The 22,240-nt window shown below is 41.6% G+C and overlaps 1 protein-coding gene across 7 annotated transcripts in view; it reads left to right on the top strand.

Moving 5' to 3' along the window:
• The window catches only part of ARHGAP32 (Rho GTPase activating protein 32), a 199,655-nt gene that overhangs the window by 164,351 nt on the left and 13,064 nt on the right, over positions 1-22,240 (top strand). For all 7 annotated transcript variants that reach the window (XM_080983353.1, XM_080983349.1, XM_080983351.1 and 4 more), the window contains 7 exons: positions 3,058-3,207; positions 14,213-14,315; positions 15,296-15,440; positions 16,173-16,255; positions 18,465-18,572; positions 20,057-20,202; positions 21,699-21,900. In XM_080983353.1, the coding sequence (XP_080839479.1) occupies positions 3,058-3,207; positions 14,213-14,315; positions 15,296-15,440; positions 16,173-16,255; positions 18,465-18,572; positions 20,057-20,202; positions 21,699-21,900 (937 nt within the window). The remainder of the gene's footprint in view (positions 1-3,057; positions 3,208-14,212; positions 14,316-15,295; positions 15,441-16,172; positions 16,256-18,464; positions 18,573-20,056; positions 20,203-21,698; positions 21,901-22,240) is intronic.

Here is a 22,240-nt window from a genome sequence, read left to right as displayed (position 1 = left end):
GTTTAGCGACACAACTCTAGTTGTTTTGGCTTAGTCCTTGGTATCTTCCCTTTCAATTTATGTATCTCAGGGTGGGGAAAACTTAAGCTCCAGCCCACCACCATTAGTAGAGTCACTTTCTCCCGGTTGGCAACCTAGGAGTACCAGGCAATTATCCTCTGCTCCCCTTGAAAAGAGATTAGGAGACACAGCAGCCAAATCTGAGAAGCACAAATACCAAGACACCTAACTGGAACTGAATATTTTTTTTGGGGGGGGGGGAGGGGAGAGAGAGAGATAGAGAGAGAGATGCTTTCAAGCTTTTCTGAAGTGATGGTGGGAGTATCTCACTGTTTCTTTCCTTTTAATCTTTGTCAGGTTCTTAAAATACCTAGGCAAAAGGTAATGTTTGTAGTCAGCCAGCTAGCACAAAAATGTTGCTGATTAGCACCTTGACTGCAGCCTAGGTCTGATGTACTTGGGACCCAGTGTGATGGGTTGCTGTAAATCCCTGCTGTAAAACATAACAGCATTTGACACACCAAAAATAACAAGCAAAAAAGCTGCAGTGTGTGTTTTGAACTCGCGTAAGTTTTGAAGTGATACTCTCATTGTAATAACCTTCAGCATATTTTTCTTTTCATCTGTTCTGTATTAAATTATTGTTTCATAGTATTGTCATAATGCATATATGTTGAAATGCTGTATTATAGTGGCCTGTCATATAAGTATCATTGCTTTGGAATTGTCGGCACCCAACAGTTTTGGATCCCCAGTTAGTTGCCTAATATTGTAGAGTCCTGGCAGGTATACATTATCTTGCCACTTGAAATAAAGAAACCATGGCTATTTCCTCACAAGAGTATTTTACTGTGCTGTACTTTGATTGTCACCAACCTCTCTTTTCTTTTCTTTTCTTTTCTGTTCTGTTAACGAGATGGTAGACTTGCCCCTTTCTTAAGGCCTGATAGCCAGTACTACTGCTTTATAGCTTCCTGAGACTGAAAAGGCTGGAGATAAAGGAAGTCCTTTTGCAACTGGCTTCATGTTGTGGCTTTTATTTGAAGAGAATGTCTCTAGAGAATTGCTTGCAAACAAAAGCAATTTAGTAAGAGTGAGCAGACATCTTTTGTAAGACACTGCTTAGCTTTTCCTTTTTAGCTCAAAGAAGAAGTTAAAATGGAACAGCTTTGCCCTATTCACCGATTGAAATTAATGCTACGTTTATTCACCTTTTGGCACAGGGCCATTTCCTTCTCATCAAGGGGTGATTGCTACGTGTATGAATCTCAATTGCATTGTCTCTAATTCAATGGAACTTGGAAAACACAACTAAGAACTTGTACTCCCTTTTACATTAAAGGTCAAGAAGAGCATCACAGTCTTTAGAGTGGGAGAGACTTGGGAGTTTTATGCTTCTTTCTTTGTTTTTGACACTTGCTATTTGCCTGGCCATATGAACATGGAGTTTGTATTGTCTAATAGGTTGTAGAAACATTTGTGGAATCATTTAATGCTTCTCAAGGTGGTAATCAATAAACTGGAGTCATTAACTACTGGTGTAATAGCAGTTGCAATTATGTACTCTTATTTCCTGGTCACTCGGTGTATTTTGTTTTCAATAACATTCTTCCATTCACTACTGTCACTACTGACTGATGGTAATTTAGATGCCCATGGTTGTACCAACAGTGCACTCACTGTTGTCCAAAGCAGTGTTGTATTTATTCAAAAATTGAATTCCATTATTTCATGTTCAGTATTGGAACCTTTCATTACCAAAAGAAGCCAAACGAGTCTATCAATAAACTTAATAAAACAAATACAATAAAATCAAATATGAAACAATATTAGAAATTGTCCATAAATAAAAATGCTGTTAATAACTGATAAAAAGGATTAAAAATAACTATTTGGTTAATAAGCATAATACAAAGTTCACACTTTCTCTGCAACAGAAATATTTCAGTAAGCAAGAAAATAATTAAATGCATGACACGTACTTGAGTCAACAGTGCAATATGCCAATTATATTAGGGTCACTGTTAAAGCAAACACTACCATCCCAGAATGAATAGGAACCCAAAGGGGACTGTTGTGAAACACTTAACCAGTGTCTGAAAAGGCCAAGATGGTCCAAGATGACCAAACTCTCAGAACTGAATATGCCTCTCTCTCACTTGGAGGTCTAAATGGAGCACGTGTGAAAGGCTAGATGGCAACTTGTCAGGGATTCTGTAGCAGGGATTCCTACATTCCTGAGGGTTGAACTAGATGACCCTTGGGGTCCCTTCCAACTCTGTAATTCTGTGATGGCATCATTCTGTAACAGTACAAGAAGCTGAGAGCAAGTATGCCTCTTAAAGAAAATTCTTCTCCATAGGTTATAACAGAACCTTGGGAGGCTTTATCGTTTTGTGATTTTATTCATTTCCCCCTATTAATGTGCCTTTTGTTATGCTAATTTGGGGCCCTGGCTAGATGTTGTGCTCCTACCTCCAGTCTCAAGTTTAGAGTTCTTACTTAGCTGATGTGACATCCTGCTTAGCAACATTTAAAACATGTATAAAGAAAACATGTGTAAAGACAGACCAACACTTGGCAGTGACTAGACTGGCCAGAGAACTATGCTATGGCAGGGCACAGGGTACAGGAGTGAGTTTCCTTCCTCTCTGAAATGCTTGTTCCCTTTTCTCACCTGTCAGGGTCCCACCACTGATCTGTTCATAAGCAATTGACATGAAAGGATTAGCCCTGCAAGCATGGTGTGAAATGAAACCATAAGGAAACATATGGGCTGCATTACCCATTCCTTCCTTTCCTCTTCTCCCCACTAGACTGAAAGCTACGAAATACCAAGCACAAGCAGACTGCTGAGATGGGGAGAGCATAACAATTAAAACTATTGTCCTACTATATCTTAACTCTGTCTGTTGCAGAAACTGATCAGATATGTGCATGGTAGTAATAGAGGTTGATTTTGAAAAGAATGAACTGTGGTTCAGTGAAATAATGTATTATACCTCTTCCTTCCTGTCTATCTGGCCACAAAATGAGATTTTCCCTTCAATTTTACAGTGTCAAAAAAACACGGCAAGCTTATTACTTTCCTGCGCACATTCATGAAGTCTCGGCCAACGAAACAGAAACTGAAGCAACGTGGGATCTTAAAAGAGAGGGTATTTGGCTGCGACCTTGGAGAACATCTTCTCAACTCTGGTCATGATGGTAAGTAAGAAGAATGTTATGCTTTGGCTCAAGAGTGTCCTACAATGCAAATTCTAAAAGAACAATTTGGATCTGACCAGCATTACTTTTCTTTGAGTCGTTACAATGCTCTACCTACAGCATCTACCTCTTCATTCTTCTTACGAAAGTGCAGTCCAAGATTTCCATGCAATTAAGACATAATATTTGTCCTGCTTTGGCACCCAGCACTTCTGTAATATCACAGTTTGATGTGTTACATAGAGTATATGAGAGTGAATTTATTATTTTGACATCAGTCAGAGATTATTCACAGAAGCAGGTTGTCCTCATGATGATGATTTAAGAAAGAATCAGGCCAATCATTTTTCCCAGGAGTTAAGGGCATCTGAACGGTAGCCAAGGATAAAATGTCGCCTCCCTGATGCATTGTTATTGCTGTTTTAATTTTTCAAGAAAAATATTTGGAATAAATAATAATCTGGGCAACTGAATGACATCACACATCAAAGTCCATCTTGTTATATCTTCCAACTTTTGTTTAAGAGGTAATGGCAAAAGGGCAAAAATCTGAGTTTGCTGTAGCTGTACTTTGACATTTGAATGGATAAGAAGACTAGAGCCACAGACAGCTAGAATTAAAGGCTCAACAGGGACCAAAAGGTTATCTGATCCAAACTGCTGTACTGTGGCAGAATCCTTCCTTCCTGGAGTAGAGTTTGGGAAGAAGCATGTGAAGTTCTTCACTCAGCAACTTGCCTTGGGCTAACTGTTGATTATCCCAGGCGGGTAAACACATAATTCATTGCACCTCTCTTATAAATCCAGGTGCATATTGAAGTACTATAGTCTGTAATGAAATGATAGATGTCAGTTCTGCCTGAGACTGGACAATGTTAATAATCCACATTTGGTCTGTTAACAGTCCAAACATTTTCAAAACATTGGAGTGTGTACTGCTCTAGTTATACTGACTTCAGCCTGCAGAGAAAGGTTCAGGAGAAGAAGCATTGTGTATTGCTGCTTCTTGGGTGTTTTCTGTAGTGTCTTGATGGTGCTTCTGTTCTTTATGGCTTCTTCCTTTTAGAAGCTAAGCACTTCAGTGTAAAATCACCCAGTTAAAGATTACATCATCCATTGAAACATGTGCTTTGCCTCAGTCCTGAGTATTAATAATATTTGTGTCAATACTTATACAATTAGCATGTTACATTGCTGCTTGGTGATCTCATACCCCTGGGAGCTTTGCAGTGTATTTGCAGTTCCTTGGGCTTTTCTTGTAACTCATTACCTGCTTGCATTTCAGTTTGTGTTTCAAGTGCTTAATTGGATGAAGACCTACACCATGACAGGCACTAAAATTTGCCAAGATATTTTTTGCTGAACCTTAAATGGCAGGGCACAGTTTGTAGCATTGCATAAATTTTGCACTTTTGTTTTTTCCCTTGACACTGTGTCAGAATCCAGGACATGAGTCATATGTTTCCCAAAGTTTCTTTTGGAAAGATGATAGTTCACATGTATCAAATTGATTTGGGTGGGCATGGGTGCAAAGTTGTAATGTCAGCATTGATTATATAACACCAGGAAACCCTAGCAACTCTAGGAGAAAGCACGCACAGACCGGCAATGTTCTAGGACTGGTAGTGAGACTGGATGATCCTAGGAGCAAATGAAATGCAGCATGACAAATGTGCTTGTCTGAAAGCGCCCTTGTCAATTATTACTTGAATTTTGGAGCCTCATTTGTAGGGGAAGAAAATGAGTCAATTCAGAACTCTGCAAAAGTGAGAGGGAACTGGATTTTAGGACACCATGGGCAGAATTTCAGGCCAGGCTATTGCATCTTCTGAGAGAGCTCCTGTATATTATTCTCATACCCTTTCCCTAACAGTTATTTTCACTTTAATGGATTATTGAAGACTTGAATAGTAAGAAGGATTGCTGAGATTATCTTCTAAACTGCACCATGTTGGCTTGGTAGCTGCCTCTTTGTCATTCTGTGAAATGCCATGTAAATGGAGATTTGGCTGCCCAAACTATTTAGGTAGCTATAGCCAAACAGAAAGACGCAGCTCCACTTTTCCTTTCTACCCACTCTGCATGTAGCAAAGTATCGTAACAAATAATTGTGGAGTTAAAAGTGCCACCTAGATCAAGATAGGCAGTCAATGGATTGGATTCAAATGCTGTCCAGATTGCCCAAAACATCACCATCACAGAGCAAACAGGTTAAAGTAACTGAGGCAACATGTTTGGATGTGGCTGTTTGGGGAGGCAGGCTGCTCTGGGAGTGGTCGTGTCAAAAGTGCAGCGTCTTCACATAAGCGCAGGATCATTGCAGTATAGCACGACATGCCACTGGCTGGGAAACTCAGGCTGTAACATATCAAATGTGGGTGGAATCTACAAGAGTGCCATGAAATACCTGTGGCACAGTCTTCATGTAATTTTGACTCAGGCTGGAAATTATGTAGGGAGAACAAGAACTTCAGTACACTTGGGTTATTAAATACCAGCTTTGCTTTCCATCCTAACAACTTGGTGATTAAGCTGGGCATTAGTTGTTTCCTTGAATCATATTGATCAATATTTATTTGAAATAGTTGCAGTATTTTGGTTTATTTAGCTTTGAACATCATTTCCCTACCCTGTGCTGAATAAACACTTGGAAACAAATCAAGACTCCTTGAGGAGTAACGGTTCGTCATTCAGCTGGGGTTACCAATTTGTTCTGCTTTGCTGCCACCTGCCATGCTTGGTGGTTTTATAGTGTGCAACCTCTGTCAGCATATTGTAGCCCCTGACTAGGTTGGGGTCTCTTTACTTTCCCCTTGTTGGTAGCTGGTGTTGGCAGCAGCTCACCTCAGAATTACTGCTTCCGTTGGCCTGGTTAAACAGCTCTTTGCCCAAAAGAAACTGGTGAGAATCTTTTAGCATCACCTACAAATGGAAAGCAGTTTCATTGTTTACTGCTTTGTGTTGCGATAATAATTCTGTATTGCATCATCTCTGTGCATGTTCATTGGCTCCCATTGGGAATTAGATGTGATGCTTTCTTTTCTATTCTGAATTTAATAGGAATTGTTGATATATGTTTTTAGTAAGCACAGAGGACAAAACGCTTGACAGGAGACTCTTGTTCTTTAATTTACTTTAAACATTTACCTGCTTATGCCCCTTTCCCCCTATTTATGTAAAACAACTGCAAAAACAGCTTCACAGCATATGGAAAAGTGTGTTGTTAATGACCCAGAAGAAAACTATTAATTGGGTAATTCTTTATCCTGTGAAAGGAAGGCATTATGTGGTTCAAAGCCCATATGGATGCAATTGTGATAAGGTAAATTTAAGCAATGCATTAGGAAGATTTAAGCAATGTTAAAGGCTTGTCTTCAAAAGATATACAGTCTGTATTTACAAAGCATTCCAGTCTTTGAATTGATTTTACTTATACTAATATTATTTCTGTTACAATTTAGAAGCCTTAAACATACATGGCATAGTGGTAATTCACTGAGTCATTTTGGATTTTACAAATTCATTTCAGCCTTTTCTCTTACAAGATATAATGGCATGGAATCCATAATGTTGCTCTTGCCAGTGATTGTTATAGTTACCTAGACCGTTCTTCTTTTAAAACAGTGTGCCTTTTAATTCTAAAAGGGGTGGGCCAATCTCTATTAAGCAATAAACCTCTTAGATTTTGTTCTGGTAGAAACTGAAGCAGCAGCATGGAGTAAGGTCTAGAGCAGGTTAAAGATGATCTAAAACCGTTTTGTCAGGGAACAGCCATCAGTGCCGGAGGGAGAGAGCAAAATCCAGAGGGATTCCAGAGAGCGTCCCAGGATTGGGAGAGGCAGCCCATCTTCTGGGGAAGAGAATCAGTGTAGCACCAGTGGAGAAGGGGGGCAGATGGGGGAAGCGGCGAGGCGGTCCCATGACTCCTTGCCGGGGACCAGCGGGGAGAGTAGGGGTCCTCCACTGCCTACGCCCTCCTTGCGCAGAAGGCTTTCGCACAGAGAGAGTAGGAGGAGACTAGGCGTCAAAGAGCTTCTTTGCTGGAAGAAGTTTAAGAAACGCCCACTGACGGATTCTGCCAGCGATTGAGACAGCCACGGGTGAGTGGCTGTCCGGACAGAAAAGGTTCACTCAGGCAACCCAGCCAGGTGTTTGCACCGGCTTACGCACGAGCAACCCCTAGAACCATTACATGTTTGAAATCATTTGAATGGTAATGTGCCCATTTTTACCGTAAGTGTCCTAGATTTTGGTAAACTGAAGCTACCATTCTCATGGTGTTAACTATGCAGGGCAACTGCCCTAAAACTGCTTTTCTTGCTTTCAAAATTCTTACCTAATTTACTATGAAATTAATCTGACAGATTTCAGTCCAGCTCTAGTTGTTGTATATTTACTTGTACCTTGAGTTTTAATTCATTTTGGCTCTTTCCTGAGCCTGAATACAGGATCCAGCATTCCAAACTTTAAAAAAAAATACAGCGAGGAGCTATGATGTCCAAATTTTTAAATTTTGTCCTAAAGTATATGTTCATTATAGCATTGGGTTTTCTTGAGATGCTACTGCTTTGGGAATGCTTTTTACTACTGCTTACTGTGAAGTTCATTACAGCGAATGAATATGAATCAATACTCATAAGACAACAGCATAGATAGTGTCATCTACACTAGGATGGCAGGATGTTCATGAAACACCAACTGGAGGTGACATTTTGGAACAGCATAGAATTTAAACATAACATTCCCTGAAGGTGACATAGGCAGTTTTATTCACATAAACACTTTTAATATCAAGCTTCTGAAATTAAACTGGTGAAGTCTGGGAACTAATAGAAAGAATAGGATGATATTTCATTGTAAACATAAAAAATGCAATATCTGAGTGATAAAATAGAAGCGGCTGTGATATTCATCAGCTTTGTGTGAAAATACAGGTTAAGTACAGAGCTCAGTCCAAATAAAGTTGACTATTTTAAGTCCTTTTACTCAAGAGCAGCATTTCTGGCTATCCACACTTCTGACTTTCTTTTCTTTTCTTTTTTTTTACATGGACTTAGATTCAAAATGTAATACTACACTTTGCTTTACAGTGATTGTTCCAGTTTTCTAGTGATGATTTAACTTTATGCCGGTGCATGGAATTCAGCTGAGTGGCAGCATTTCAGTATGGCATGGTCCATTAACTGGCCAAATGGCCCTGGCTTGGACATTGTGAAAATGACACTGTTTCAACAGAACTTGGTGGGCAGCCTTGGTCTCCCAGGCTGAACAAATAATTCTTATTCCAGCAATAGACTGAGAACCCCTGGACTCTTAAAATGCAAGAGGCATATCAGTCTCAAAAACAGAGGAGGGAATCTGATCTGAGTAAACTGAAATATTCAGTGTGAGCAGCTAGTTTGCTATTTGGAACATGTTCCTGGGCAGCAGCTGTGCAGTTAAATTCATTTATTTATTTCATAAAATTTGTGAACTGATTGTGAAAAACCTAAAATAAAAAAACCTCAAAGCCATTTATAAAAAGATAAAACAAGAAAAAAATACAAGAAATACTTTAAAACATACAAAAAGATAAAATACTAAAACAGAATAAAATTCACATCAGCTTTCTAAGCATCTGGATAGGCTTGTCTAAACAAGAATGTTTTCAGCAAGTGCCAAAAAGAATACAGGTAAGGCTTCTGCTTGATATCAATAGGCAGGGAGTTCCAAAGTGTAATTGCTGCTACATTAAACAATGGATTTCTTACAAATGTGGAATGGGTATTATGTGGCACCTGTAGTAGTGTCAGCTCCACTGATCAGAGCAGTGAAGTGGGCACATGTAAGGCGATCATGTAGGTAAACTGGTTCTAAGTTGTTAAAGGCTTTATAAACTAATAGTAAGTAACACCTTGAACTTGTAGTAGTAGCAGTCAGTGCAGCTCTCTGAGCACAGGTGTGATATGCTGACAAGGCCTCACTCCTTTCAACAATGATGCTGCAGCATTTTGCACTAACTGCAGCTTCTGGATCAAGCACAAGGGAAGCCCCACAAACAGTGATTGCAGTATCTAATAGAATCTTATTATCCCCTTGGGTTGACCTTCAGGAAGTAGACATGGCCGTGGGTTAACTGGGTTCTTCTCATCTCCATTGCAAGCTCAGTGCATTGGGCTAAACCTAGTGGAGCTGTAGCTGGGTTGTGGCAATCCCTTTCACTTGTGCTTGCAAAGCAATGGAGCTGTCGGGTGAAGTAAAAAGTGACCTGTCGCCACAATTTCAGCTTTTTCAGACCAGGGAACAACTGAACTGAATGTTTTATTGGAAATGGCCCACTTACAATTGTTCATTGCCTTCCTGGTGTATCCTCCTTTGGCCAGAGCTTGGAGGGTGCCACACAGTCCTTATCCACACCTGACACTATTTACATCCAGGGCCCATTTCACGCTCAAATTCCACAAATGTGGTGAAATGAAGCAAAATCTCTGAAACCTCCAGGGATATTTTTGACGCTTAGACATTACATTCCTCTTGCAGCTTAATGGAGAGGACTGTTGTCTCCTTAATTCTTCTTTATTCCTTAATTTCCACTTCTATTTCTAGAAATAGGAACAGTCATTTTGGCATCAGAAAGAAAACACAAACGGATTGCTTTGTCTCTCTGCAGGAGATGTTTGTGGTGCTCAGCATCCCACAGGCTCACCATGTTTAAATTTATCAAGGTTTCTGCAGACAGGGATGTATCTGGGAAACACTGATGGCATGTTGCCTAGAAACCGAAGAACTGAAAATAGTAATCCAGGCCTCTGGCTTGATTTGAGCTCTGTTAATTGCGCTTCCGTGTATTTCTGTGTATGTAACAAAAATGCTTATGCTTTGTAATCAGTCTGAAGACTACAGATGTCATTCTGTCAGCATCAGGCTATCAGCATAGTGATCTAATTTAGACTTTCCATTACCTGGGTATCATGATAAGACCAGGATAAGATCATGACATGACATGACATCTGGCAGCTCTCCCCCATTTATTGGAATGTAAAAGGAAACACAAAACAACAGCTTAAAACTGATCATGCTTTTGCCCTTCCTTTGTCTTACATCTTTGCCATCTTAATCTGCTGGAAGGCTTCCATGTTCTCTACATGCCATTTAAAATCAAGGATATTGTATTGTGTTTTTGAGTTCTGAAAGTCACCTTAAGGGTTGTGCTGAGGAGGAATAAGCCCTATTAATAAGCAAATAGATTAAAATGGGGTCTTTTGGAAAGTTTGGTTGGACTAGATGACCCCGTGGTCCCTTCCAACTCCACAGTTGTATGATTGCAATCAAGAGCATGAATTTTGGGGGGAAGCGTTGAATTAAATTGTTGCACCAGAGGAAGCCAGCACAATATTTTCCATTATTGCAACAGGACTCCCCCTCCCCCTGCATTCCCCAACTCTTTACAGAGGGTCAGCAGAACTCCCAGAACAGCAAGCGGGAGAGGGAGTGGAAAGGGGAGATCAGTAAACCAGGATGCAGAAATTGTTGCACTTATGGAACAATCTCTTAGTGCTTCATTGAATACAACCCTCAGTCTCATACTTTGTTGGTTTGGACACATGGCCCATTTGGAAGTTTCATGTAGACAAAAAACACTTCCCTATACAGTCGTATCTTGGTTGTCAAACGCCCTGGAACTTGGACGTTTTGACTCCCGAACACTGCAAACCCAGAAGTGATTGTTTCAGTTTGCGAACATTCTTTTGGAACCCGAACGTCCAACGGTGCTTCCACATCTCCTGATTGGCTGCAGGAGCTTCCTCAGCTAATCAGAAGCCACAATTTGGTTTCCGAATGTTTTGGAAGTCAAATGGATTTCTGGAATGGATTCCATTTGACTTCCAAGGTACGATTATAGTTAACTGAACAAGGAAGCCTCTTGCAAAGGTGCCTTATCCTTCGGTACAAAGCAAAGGATGTATGATAGATACCTCATTTGGGAGCTCACTGGGTCAGACAAACTTAGATGGAGAAATCAGCGCATTACAGTGGTACCTTGGGTTACAAACACTTCAGGTTACAAACTCTGCTAATCCAGAAGTAGTACCTCGGGTTGTGAACTTTGCCCCAGGATGAGAACAGAAATCGTGTGCTGGCGGCATGGCAGCAGCGGGAGGCCCCATTAGCGAAAGCACGCCTCAGGTTAAGAACGGTTTCAGGTTAAGAACGGACCTCCGGAACGAATTAAGTTTGTAACCCAAAGTACCACTGTACTTGGGTTTAAAGAGCAACATGTGAAGCATAGGCTACGACCCTTTACACATACACTATTATATAAGTTTGTAATATATGCAGTTACATTTGTCAGTCCAGGATTGGACTTTAATTACTTGTGAGAATCCATAGACTCAAACTGATCATGCCTGATCATCCTTAGAGATGGGCAGGGTGGGGAGAGAACCCAAATAGAAAACAAGTAAAGTAGGGAGACTTAAATTAACAAAAGCCTACTTAGTCATAAGCATCAGTGAAGCATATTTGTGGATATCTTAATTTTTGTTAGGGAGCCCAGTACAACCCAGTTAAAACATGATTGGGATAAACCTGTTTTGAAGAATTTTGGAGTTGGCCATTTCTGGCACAGCTGAATGTTGACAAGGTCCTCTTATCCACTGTGACAATTAAACTAAAGAATTAGCTGTCAACTAGTGGTACCTGGAGGGCAAATGAGGCTGTTGTATCCATTGTCAGTTCAATGTTAATTCCCATTCTTGCATGGCGAATGAGCCAGTGAATTGAACATATTGCAGTGACTGCACCCCATCACCCTGTCCCCTTTCTGTTTTCTGCTTTGGCTTGATGTTAAATGTCACAGTAGGGTGCTCCTGAAATTTAATTATGACAAATACAGCACTACCACGCTGTTTGTTTATAAGGCTAGGAAACCCTGGGGGGCAAGAGGCCTGGACGCCTGCTGAGGTCGTTCTCTGTGACAAGGTGCTTCAATTAGGCAGCGCAGGCAGGTGTTCTTGGCAGTGCCAGGGACCGGGGCGGGGGGGGGCTTGTGCTATGCGTGGCTTCATTTTTTGTACAGTGCCTTAGCCTCCTGTTAAAGGAGAATTATAGGAGCTAAACAGAAAAGGGAAAGTGTTGATTATTCTTTGTATTTGTGTTCAATCCTTTAAATTCAGCTCCTAATATGTTGGTCAATCTTATAACTCCAAACTGTTTCCTATCATATCCTGTCTCTGTTTTATGTCAGACCTTACTACGGTCTATTACTTGGGTTATAGTGTGAATCCAGCAGGAATTGAAGATATGAGAACCTTAAATTCAAAGTGTTGGAGACAAGGACTGGATTTAGAAATTAGAAAGGAGATGTTATAGTTTAGAAGTATGATGAAAAGCAAGGTTTATACTGTAGAACTAAAAATAACTTTGGCAGTTTTTTCCATGATATTGCCCCAACTTCTATGAATCCCTTAATAATAAGCAGACTTCCCTGGGAATGGCATGGGGAAGGGGGAGTTGAGTGTCTGTGGAGTGGTAATTTTTTAACCAAAACAACACATGCTTAAAAGATGCTGATGTTTTGCCTGGAGAATCTGATTTCATCCTACATGGAGGATAGGGATATAGAGCAGGAAACCGATTGTGTAGAATAGCCGGCAGGGTTGGTATATTGGATGGAATGTTAATGTGTGTCTAATAGTACCTGTCTTGCAATTGATCCTAATCTGTGTTCTAGTTTTTCAGTTACAGATTAACTGCACATACTGTTTTGCAATTTGTAGATGTGATTTACCTTGTTTTTTCCATTCTGTTGCAGACGTACAAGTCTATAAAGTTAAAGTTAAACTAAATTTAAGGTGGAATTTGCTGTTAGTGTTTATTAGTCAGCAGTAGGGTAGACTTTTATGATAGAGCTCCCCGCCTTTGAACCAAAAACCTTTGGCCCAATCTGCTCAATGCCATTGAAAAATTGTGATTTGAAGGATCAATCCAGTTAAAAATGGCAGATCAGGAAACAGAGCATGGTAGCTTGGGGTTGGTGCCAAGGGTATAAACATTTTGGCTGACCTTTGTGGTCATCATGAAATTGCCGCTCTTCCAAAGGGTGAGGTGTAGTTCCTGACCTCACACTGGCTCCAAAATGTATCGAAAGGATACTACATGGCAGGTGTGGTGGGCATCATTGTGGTGGCCTGAGTGGCAGAAAATTCTCTAAAGGTGCACATCTGTTGCATGTACTTGCAAGGTCCTGCCATCAAGCAACATCACCTGTGCAGGATATTGGGCTTCCTGACACAATTGTGTCTCGGGCACAAGAAACTTGCAACACTGAACATAGAACAGATAACCCAAGCAAATGAACCCAGCCATAGAGTCAGTATGTCAAATGTCATGTGTACTGCACACATATGCAGCATTTAAAAAATATTTGCTCATTTAACAAATGGGAATCTCTGAACCTGAATCTAATCCAAAGGGCTATTACTAAATCTACCATATTGAACCCCAAACAAATGGAAGGCAGATACCTCAAAGCAAGCCAAATCATAGACTTGCGATTCAAGTTAAACACATGCATCTAGCCAGCACTGCTGCCACAAGCAGTCCACCAGTCACAACTGCCCCAAGTTACAAAACTTCAGGATTTGGAGGGAGCGGGGTAGCCCAGTTGGTTCTGTGGTAGCTTAGCTGAGCCTGTCCTACTGCTGCCTTCAGTGCTGGAGGCATGAGAAAGCATACAGCTGAAGCTGGCTGGCTTGGTGACAGCTGCTTTAGACTTTGTGCAAACAGGAACAACATGAATTCATTATCTGAAGCCACACATTGCAGTGATTTGGGTTTCAGTCTTGTCTTAACAGAAAACAGAAGCACCCGCTGAACTAGCTGTACTTAAAAGATATTTAAGAAATCTCTTACCTGTGTAGTTTCTCGAAGGGCTTCTTTCTATGTGTGTAGCCAGGAAGAATCTGGGAAGGTGATGCTAAGAGCATCTAATGGTCAACCAACACTGTTGCTTTTTGCTTTTAAGTCCCTCAGGTTCTCAAGAGTTGCACTGAATTCATTGAAAAGCATGGCATTGTGGATGGAATATACCGTCTATCTGGGATTGCATCGAATATCCAGAAACTACGGTATGAAGTTTTTTTGTGTTGTGATTTCAAGTCTCAAACATGCTAACGTCAGTTTTGGGGTTTGCTGCTGAATGCCATTGAGAATTTATTTCTGGTTTGTTCCTAAAACACTTAATTTTTGACGTATCGTGTATTTTTCTATGAATCCAAAAGTATCATTGGCTGGGACAGAAACCAGTTGTGTTTCTCTGAGGCCACAATCTATTATTTCAGAATACAGAATGACTGTGGGATAACAAGTAATTTGCAGTTTATTTATGGCTCTTGTGGATGCAGGCTTCAGAAACAGCAGTTGCCTCTTCTCTGATCCCAGTTGTCTGACTCACCATATTAGCTCCTGTGTGTCAAAACCTAGCTAATTTGAAACAGCAATTTCCAGACACGTTATGCAGCATGGAGCAAGCACTGCCATCTGTGGCCCTCTGTAGATGCCTTTTGTTTTGTTTTTTTATGACTCTCTCATCAAGACAGGCCATTGCAGAAGAATTTTCCTCATGTGATTCTTGGCTCTGTGGCTTGCACAGAATCTGCATACAGTTATTTGGATCTGCAGGGCCGTGGGTGGCCCTGGGTGGCCCATCATGTTCACAATTTTTCTTTCTAGGTCTTCAGACTGAAAGGAAATGCTATTTTCATTCTGACAGATGGGGAGCTCTACCTAGCCAGAAATCTGTTGCATATAATAATTGGAATTGCTTGAATTTTGGCTGCATGAACGTTGGGTATATATCATGAAATCAATTTCATGGAGTGTTCCAGATTACATTCAGTTTGATTGTTGAGCACGCTTGGTGGTTTTATAGCCGACTAAAATGGCTCCCAAGAAGCTATTAAAACTAGCAAAAATGTGAACCTGTAGGACCACAGATTTTTGTGGCTTGAGGTTTGAGGCATTTGTTTCTTCCTGTAAACAAAGTCCTTTCCATCTTTTGAGTATATATTATCCTCTTTTCTCTCTCTTTATTTCCCTTTGTCTCCAGGCATGAGTTTGACTCTGAGCAAATCCCTGACTTGACAAAAGATGTATACATTCAGGACATACATTGTGTGGGCTCGCTCTGTAAGCTCTATTTCCGAGAACTCCCAAATCCTCTGCTCACCTATCAGCTCTATGAGAAATTTTCAGTAAGTGCAAGACGGGACTCCTATTTTTACTGCCTGGGCAGCATTAGTGTGAGTCACACTTCAAAAATATCTCCCCTTTTCATTGCATTTAACAGTAGCTAAATTAAACTCCCATCTAAAGAACTGGCACGCTTCCTGTATATAATTGTTACATGAGTATTCATTCACAGTTCTTCCGGTGCAACTCATGACCTTATCTATTGCGCTTGATGTGCCCCTGGAAACAGGATCTGGGGGGAAAGCCTCAAGGATATCTAGAATTTCCAATGATATAGGTCAATTTCTTCCAACCTCAAAGGGAAGCATGCTCAGTTGTCAGAGCAGTGCAGTGCACCAGATGAACTTCGATTGAAGAGACCAGGGTTCAAATCCCCTACCAAATGATGTAGCACAGTGGGTGACCTTGGGCTAATCAGTCTCTGTTGCAGTACTGTTGTGAGGGTTAAAATAGGGAACAACTGCACATACGCTTCCCTAACCAGTAGCAGTCAGGATGGAATTCCAAAGCAATAAATAATATCGTTGCATTCTAATGTAGGATCAATACCTGCCTTGCAACGCCACGCTTGCTACATTGGATACTGAAAGTGTCCGTTCATTCTCAGCCTCATTGAACTGTGACTTCCATGCTAATTGCCATACTAGCAGGACAGCATTCTGAAGCCAGCCAGATAGGTGGCACCCTGCAGCAAATGCATGGCATTGAGGTTTGTTGCTTTTGTTCCTTTCTAGGATGCTGTGTCTGCTGCTACAGATGAAGAACGATTAGTCAAAATCCATGATGTCATCCAGCAGTTACCCCCACCTCACTACAGGTTCGCATCATCAGCTCTTTCTCAATGCACATTCTTTTTTTATGTTCTCATACCCTGCTGGGTGCCTTTGATTGTGCAAGACTATGCCCCCTTTTCCATGCAGTTTTGGCAACACACCTCTGCCTCTCCCGGGACACAGAGACAGACCAAGACTATGCATGCTAATCTAAATTCACATTGTATTATGTGTGGGGGCCTGAGTTGATGTCTTCCTTTCTAAAGTGCTTTGCACATTCAATGTGCAATTATATAATCATTCTTAAAAGGAAGGTTGACATTTTCTGTTCGCTTTCCAATTTATACCCCCTAAGATGGCTGGCATATTTAAGCAGCATTATTCTTGCATCTATCAAATTAAATGGTTGGGTGCGTGCTGAAGGATTTGTATCTGCATAAAGTTGACTTCAACTTTAATTAGATCTGTAAGAAGACAAACAACATATATTCTGCATAATTGTAGCTGACATTATGAAAAGCATGCTGTGGGAGGGGGCGAAGAATGGGGGCCGTAATAGCAGAACTGTCTCATGTTGTTAAGGAAAGGAGAGGTCATTAGATCTGCAAGGTATTTTAATGGAGTAAGGAAGGAGGCCCTGTAGAAACAAGAAAATCCAGGGTGTGAAATGGAAAGAAATTGCAAGAAATGTAGGTATGCCATCTTGCCTTTTAGGCAAAATTCTGCAAATTTGACTGCCAGTTAAGGTGAACTATATAAAACGCTAATGTAAGCATAAATATGCCTGACTATAGCTGGGACAGCAGATGTGCTCAGCTGCCAGCAGGGAACGAGGACAGCTCACTGAGTAGAGCTTCAGTGCAACCCACATTAAGGGCAGTAGGGAATGCTGGCAAAAATGAGTCAGGAAAGTGGTTGGGAAGCCTGCAAAACCTTTCAAGACTTTCTCTGACTAGGCTTAGAGCACTTGGCTGCTTTTAGCATCTGTGGGCATGCAGGATCTGTGGTGGTGGCGGCAGAGATACAGTAAAACATAGAAATCATTCTTTGGTAACTTGGAGAAGGCACCAGGCCATTTCTGTGTTCCATACGAGAAGCTGGTTCCTCCTTTGTTATACAATGTACACGTCTTAATGTGAACAGGAGAAGATTCAAGTTTTCCCTAGGGTGTCTGTGGTTTTCTTGGCAGGTCTTGGCATGCTGAAACCCCCTTAGAATGAACTGAGGATAGTTGTTGCTGTGGCTCATTACGGGCCGCTAGCCTCCTTGCTCTGCTCCTAATAACCTCATAGACCAAGATAGCACAGAATTACCCTCCTCCACCACCACCACACATAGCATTGTATTTTATAGGAAACCTATAATCAATAACATGCCTAAGTTCCCCCCTTGCATGGCCAGGTTTTGGCCTCCGTTAACTTAATTAATTTGACAGGCCAGGTTTGAGCCTTCAGCGTATGTGCTGTAACCTGGGGTCTACTCGTTTTATTCTGAAGTCGGATCATCAGGACACCCTGTGGCTGTGTGTGGTTGTATCCCTGGACCCTCTACCACATTATTCTTCAACAGACTATAGACCTTCAAATTCCCAGTTAAACATTTCTGTTAATTATGATCCAAGCACAGAAGAACCACCTGGTTGTCAGTATTCCTTTCTCAACACTTTAGCTGGATGAATATTGCAAACGTTCCCTCTAGTGGCCACCAGAGAATGATGAAGCTTCAGTAAAATTTCCCTGAAGCCTGGTCGATGGGATAAATTAACAACCTTTCTGCCACAATGCAGTGAGGTGCGGAGCAGATGAGCATGGCTTTGGGGAAATGGTCTCACCAGCCATACTGGGACCATGGACTTTTCAGAATATTGGGCCTTGTTCAGGGCACATTTTTATAGCACTTCAGTTTGCTGCTAAACAAATCCATATCAATGCCATTCTTTTTTTCTGTTTTGCAAAGTGTAGGACAATATACAGTGGTACCTCAGGTTAAGTACTTAATTCGTTCCGGAGGTCTGTTCTTAACCTGAAACTGTTCTTAACCTGAAGCACCACTTTAGCTAATGGGGCCGCCTGCTGCTGCCGCTCCGCCGGAGCACCATTTCTGTTCTCATCCTGAAGCAAAGTTCTTAACCCAAGGTACTATTTCTGGGTTAGCGGAGTCTGTAACCTGAAGCGTATGTAACCCGAGGTACCACTGTACTAACTTGTGTGATACTCTTGCTTTCACCACTAACAGCTCTCCTTCATTTTCCAGGACTCTGGAGTTCCTAATGAGGCACTTGGCTCACCTTGCTGATTACTGTGCCATCACCAACATGCACACAAAGAACTTAGCGATTGTCTGGGCACCAAATCTGCTGAGGTACCTTTTTTTATTTGATTGAAGATGAGGTATCTTAGCCAGGATAGTCTTGTGTTTCGTTTACACTCAGCATCCAGGACCTTCTGAGCTGAACGGTGGTGGTGGAGGGGGCTTTGGTCCTCTTGATTTTGATGGAACCTTGCATGTTCAACATTGGACCTTTTTGTACACGTGAAGCAAAGCAGTGGGTGAAGAAGAATCTGGAGTCCTCATACACAGAGATGTGCCTGGGACTCTGAGGAGCACGGCTAAGCTGGACAGGGAGACATGTGGCCTCAGCCCAGTTAGATGCATTGTGCAGGAAATGTCAGGTGATTGGAGAGAAGAGAAGATTGCTGGCGCAACCCAGGAAACTGAGGGGGCAAAGAGAGAATGGCTTCCCACACCACTCCTTGTTCCCCTGAGGAGGAGGAACAAGAGTTTGCTAGCAAAGCTGCCTCCTAGCCATTGAACATGTCAGTTGGCCCTCCAGCCAGTTGGGCAGCTAATCAGATTCACTTGCGTCCTGTAAGGCAGGGCTGAATAGGATTATTTTTTAAAGCTCATTGAATGCTCTAACCTGTGAGCAACATCAATAAAAGGTACTTGCCTGTGTTTACCTTGCAAGACTTGGATTTCCCTCTTGGTTTGCACTGTCTTGAGGGATGGCTTGCCAGCCTCCATTACAATACGTATTGCTGAGAGCTAGTTCAGCATGTAGGCTCAGGCATGCAGCTTACACTTTTTTAAATATATATGGAAGCAAGCCCTTCTTGGGTGAACTATGCAGCCCTCCTTTGCAAGAGGCATATTGTGCAAGCGGGGAACACTGTATTCACGTAGGAATTTACATAGATTCATAGAGTTGGAAGGGACCCTGAGGATCATTTAGTTCAACCCCCTGCAATGCAGAAATATGCAGTTGTCCCATATAGGGATCAAACCTGCAACCTTGGCATTATCAGCACCACACTCTAATGAACTAAGCTTTTAATACATACATCACCATCTCACATAGCATCAACATGCAGTAGGAGAGGGTGTGCAAGCCAGAGGCCCTAGGCTCTGCAGCAATGTATGCACAGTGTGGCTGCTTTTTAGACTTTTACAGTTTGCCTTTCCATCATCGGAAATACCCCCTTTTTCCAGTCTTTTCTTGCAAGGATAAGTTTGCTTCCCTGTTAGTAGCTGGAGAATTCATGAGTCCACTAGCATCTTTCCATACCTAGACAAATATCTTTCTCCACCTACAGTGCTTAAAGTTTTTTGCAGAGCAGTTTGGGCACTGTATGAACATTGCTAATTAAAGCAAAGGAGTTCAGAAAGAACCAGGACAGCAGTTTCAAAGAAAGTAGTCTTCTTTGTGAATGGGAGTCACCAAACAATGTTTGTCCTTGTGCAAGAAGGAGAGAAGCCTGTTGTGTTGTACATCAAGTTATTCTGCTGATCCAGAGTTCCCCCTGCTTGGTTGTTGCTAACATCTCATCTCTCATGCTTTTCCTTAGATCAAAGCAGATAGAATCTGCTTGCTTCAGTGGAACAGCTGCTTTTATGGAGGTGCGAATTCAGTCAGTGGTTGTGGAATTCATTCTCAATCATGTGGATGTCCTTTTTAGCTCCAAACTAAGCTCTGTGATTCGAGAAAGTGCAGGTATGTTTCCCCAGGGAAGAGACAGCAGGTTAAAATTCAAAGAGTTCCAAAACTTGCAAAATATGTATAGAGCGGCATCAAAGTGTGTCATTGTCATACTTCACTGCCTAAATGAAGAAATGCAGGCTTTTTGTTGTCTCTTATTATCCCTCCCTACACTGCGAGCTAATGATGCTTAACAGATTTATAAAATGGAAGCATAGGAAGGTGACCCCTGTTAACTGTCATGATCCATGCTGATCATAGCGCTTTAAATTCTAAAAGCTTTCGTGACAATTTTTTGCTTCACATGACGTATACTCTTCTGATGTTACATGCTCTCTAGGGTATTGTGTCTAGTTTTGGTTCCCTTGGCAAAAGCTGGAATACAGGCAGAGAATAATAACTTTAAGATAACCAGTAATTAATAGCAGGTAGCATTATTACACAGGAGTTGAAAGGGTGGCAACTAAGGAGGTCCAGAAGAAACCAGAAGAAAGGAGTAGGGAAAACTGCACAACATGGCAATGCTTCTAGCAACTGGCTCCAACCACAGCCTGATGCAGCCTGGCCTCCCAACTGCAGGTGTCTGAATTTGTTCTACACTTGAGAAGTGTTGCTGCTTACAAGCCCTTTACTCAAGAGTCACGCAGCAACATTGGGCTTTCAGGTTTGAGTCAGCCAGGGGTTCTTCTGTCGGCAACCCAACCCAAGGATTATTTGAGAGCATCCCCTGGAGGTGGCGTTAGTGCTTGCTTCCGGGTGCTCTGTCTACTCACCTGAGTTGTCAATCATTGGAAGGTCTGGGTCGCCATCAAAGGATTTGTTGGCTGAGGTTGTGTCTGGGCCCAGCATGACTCCTGCACACAGACTTTCCTAACTCATCTCTAGCAGGTCCTGCTTTCAGTTATACAACCTCCAAGCAATCTCTCTTCTGGAAAACAAAGTAGTTGGCATGCTCGTTAGTCTTGAAAATGGACTGTGGACATTCATATCATTGTCCTGATTATTGTACTGGCTTAGGTTTAATTTGTAGATAAAACTTGCACACACAGGTTTGCTGTGTGATGTGACAAGGAGCATTCAACGCCCATTAGGCAGTTTGCATTTGGGTGGCATGTAGGCTGACCGGATGTGTTTGAAGCAAATGGAGAGCTTCAAACGTCCAGTTTGCTATGGCTTTAAAAGCAAGTTGTCAGTCCAGTCTTATTCCTACTAAAGCATCATCTAAAGGGCAGGGGAAATAACATTATAAAATCAACTGATCATTCTTAAACTCAAACCAAACCTATTTTCATTCTACAAGCAAGTTTCCTAATGCAACTGTGGTCCTGCATTCATCTTGTTTTCATGCTTTCAAAGTACCAAACAGTAATATGATTCTGTTTTGGTGTGGATGTAGGGATCAAAGTGCTGCACTCTACAAACCTTTCTCCTGAACTGCTGCACAGGTTTGTCGTTGCTTCTTCCCCTGGTGCCTTATCTTCATCTGCCTTTGTTTTGCATTTTTCTGGCAGGTCACAGTTCCTTGTCACGACCGAAATCCCTGCTGGTGTCTTCGCCCTCCACAAAGCTGCTCACCTTGGAGGAAGCACAAGCAAGAACTCAGGCCCAGATAAACTCCCCAATCGTGGCAGACAGCAAGTACATTGAAGTGGGTGAAGGACCTGCTGCTCTGCAGGGAAAATTCCACACAATCATAGACTTCCCATCTGAAAGGTAGAGGCAGTTTTCTTTAGAAGACATGTGTCCATTGTTATTGCTTTTAAGCTACAGGACTGACTTGTGTAGGGGAATTGTTGCAGCTGACTGTATGGCTGTTGCACATTGCTTTTCTAATGATCACTTTCAAATTATCAATAGCAGAGTTTGCTGGGGGCGGGGGGAGTTGCCTTATACTTGGTCAATCTCCAGAGTCTTTGTTAGCTGTTTTGTTGAAAGATTCCTAAGTGTGTCCGTTTTAGACAGTTTGGGATTGCTGTTTGTTTGTTTGTTTGTTTGTTTGTTTGTTTGTTTGCTTATGCCACTCAGTGAGTATATTTTATATTCTGTAACTTTT

Source organism: Podarcis pityusensis (genome assembly GCF_964106645.2).
Source record: "Podarcis pityusensis genome assembly, chromosome: 15".
In the NCBI taxonomy this organism is placed as follows: Eukaryota; Metazoa; Chordata; class Lepidosauria; order Squamata; family Lacertidae; genus Podarcis; species Podarcis pityusensis.
Note: the sequence above shows the minus strand (reverse complement) of the source record. Positions and strands in the feature narration are given on the sequence as shown.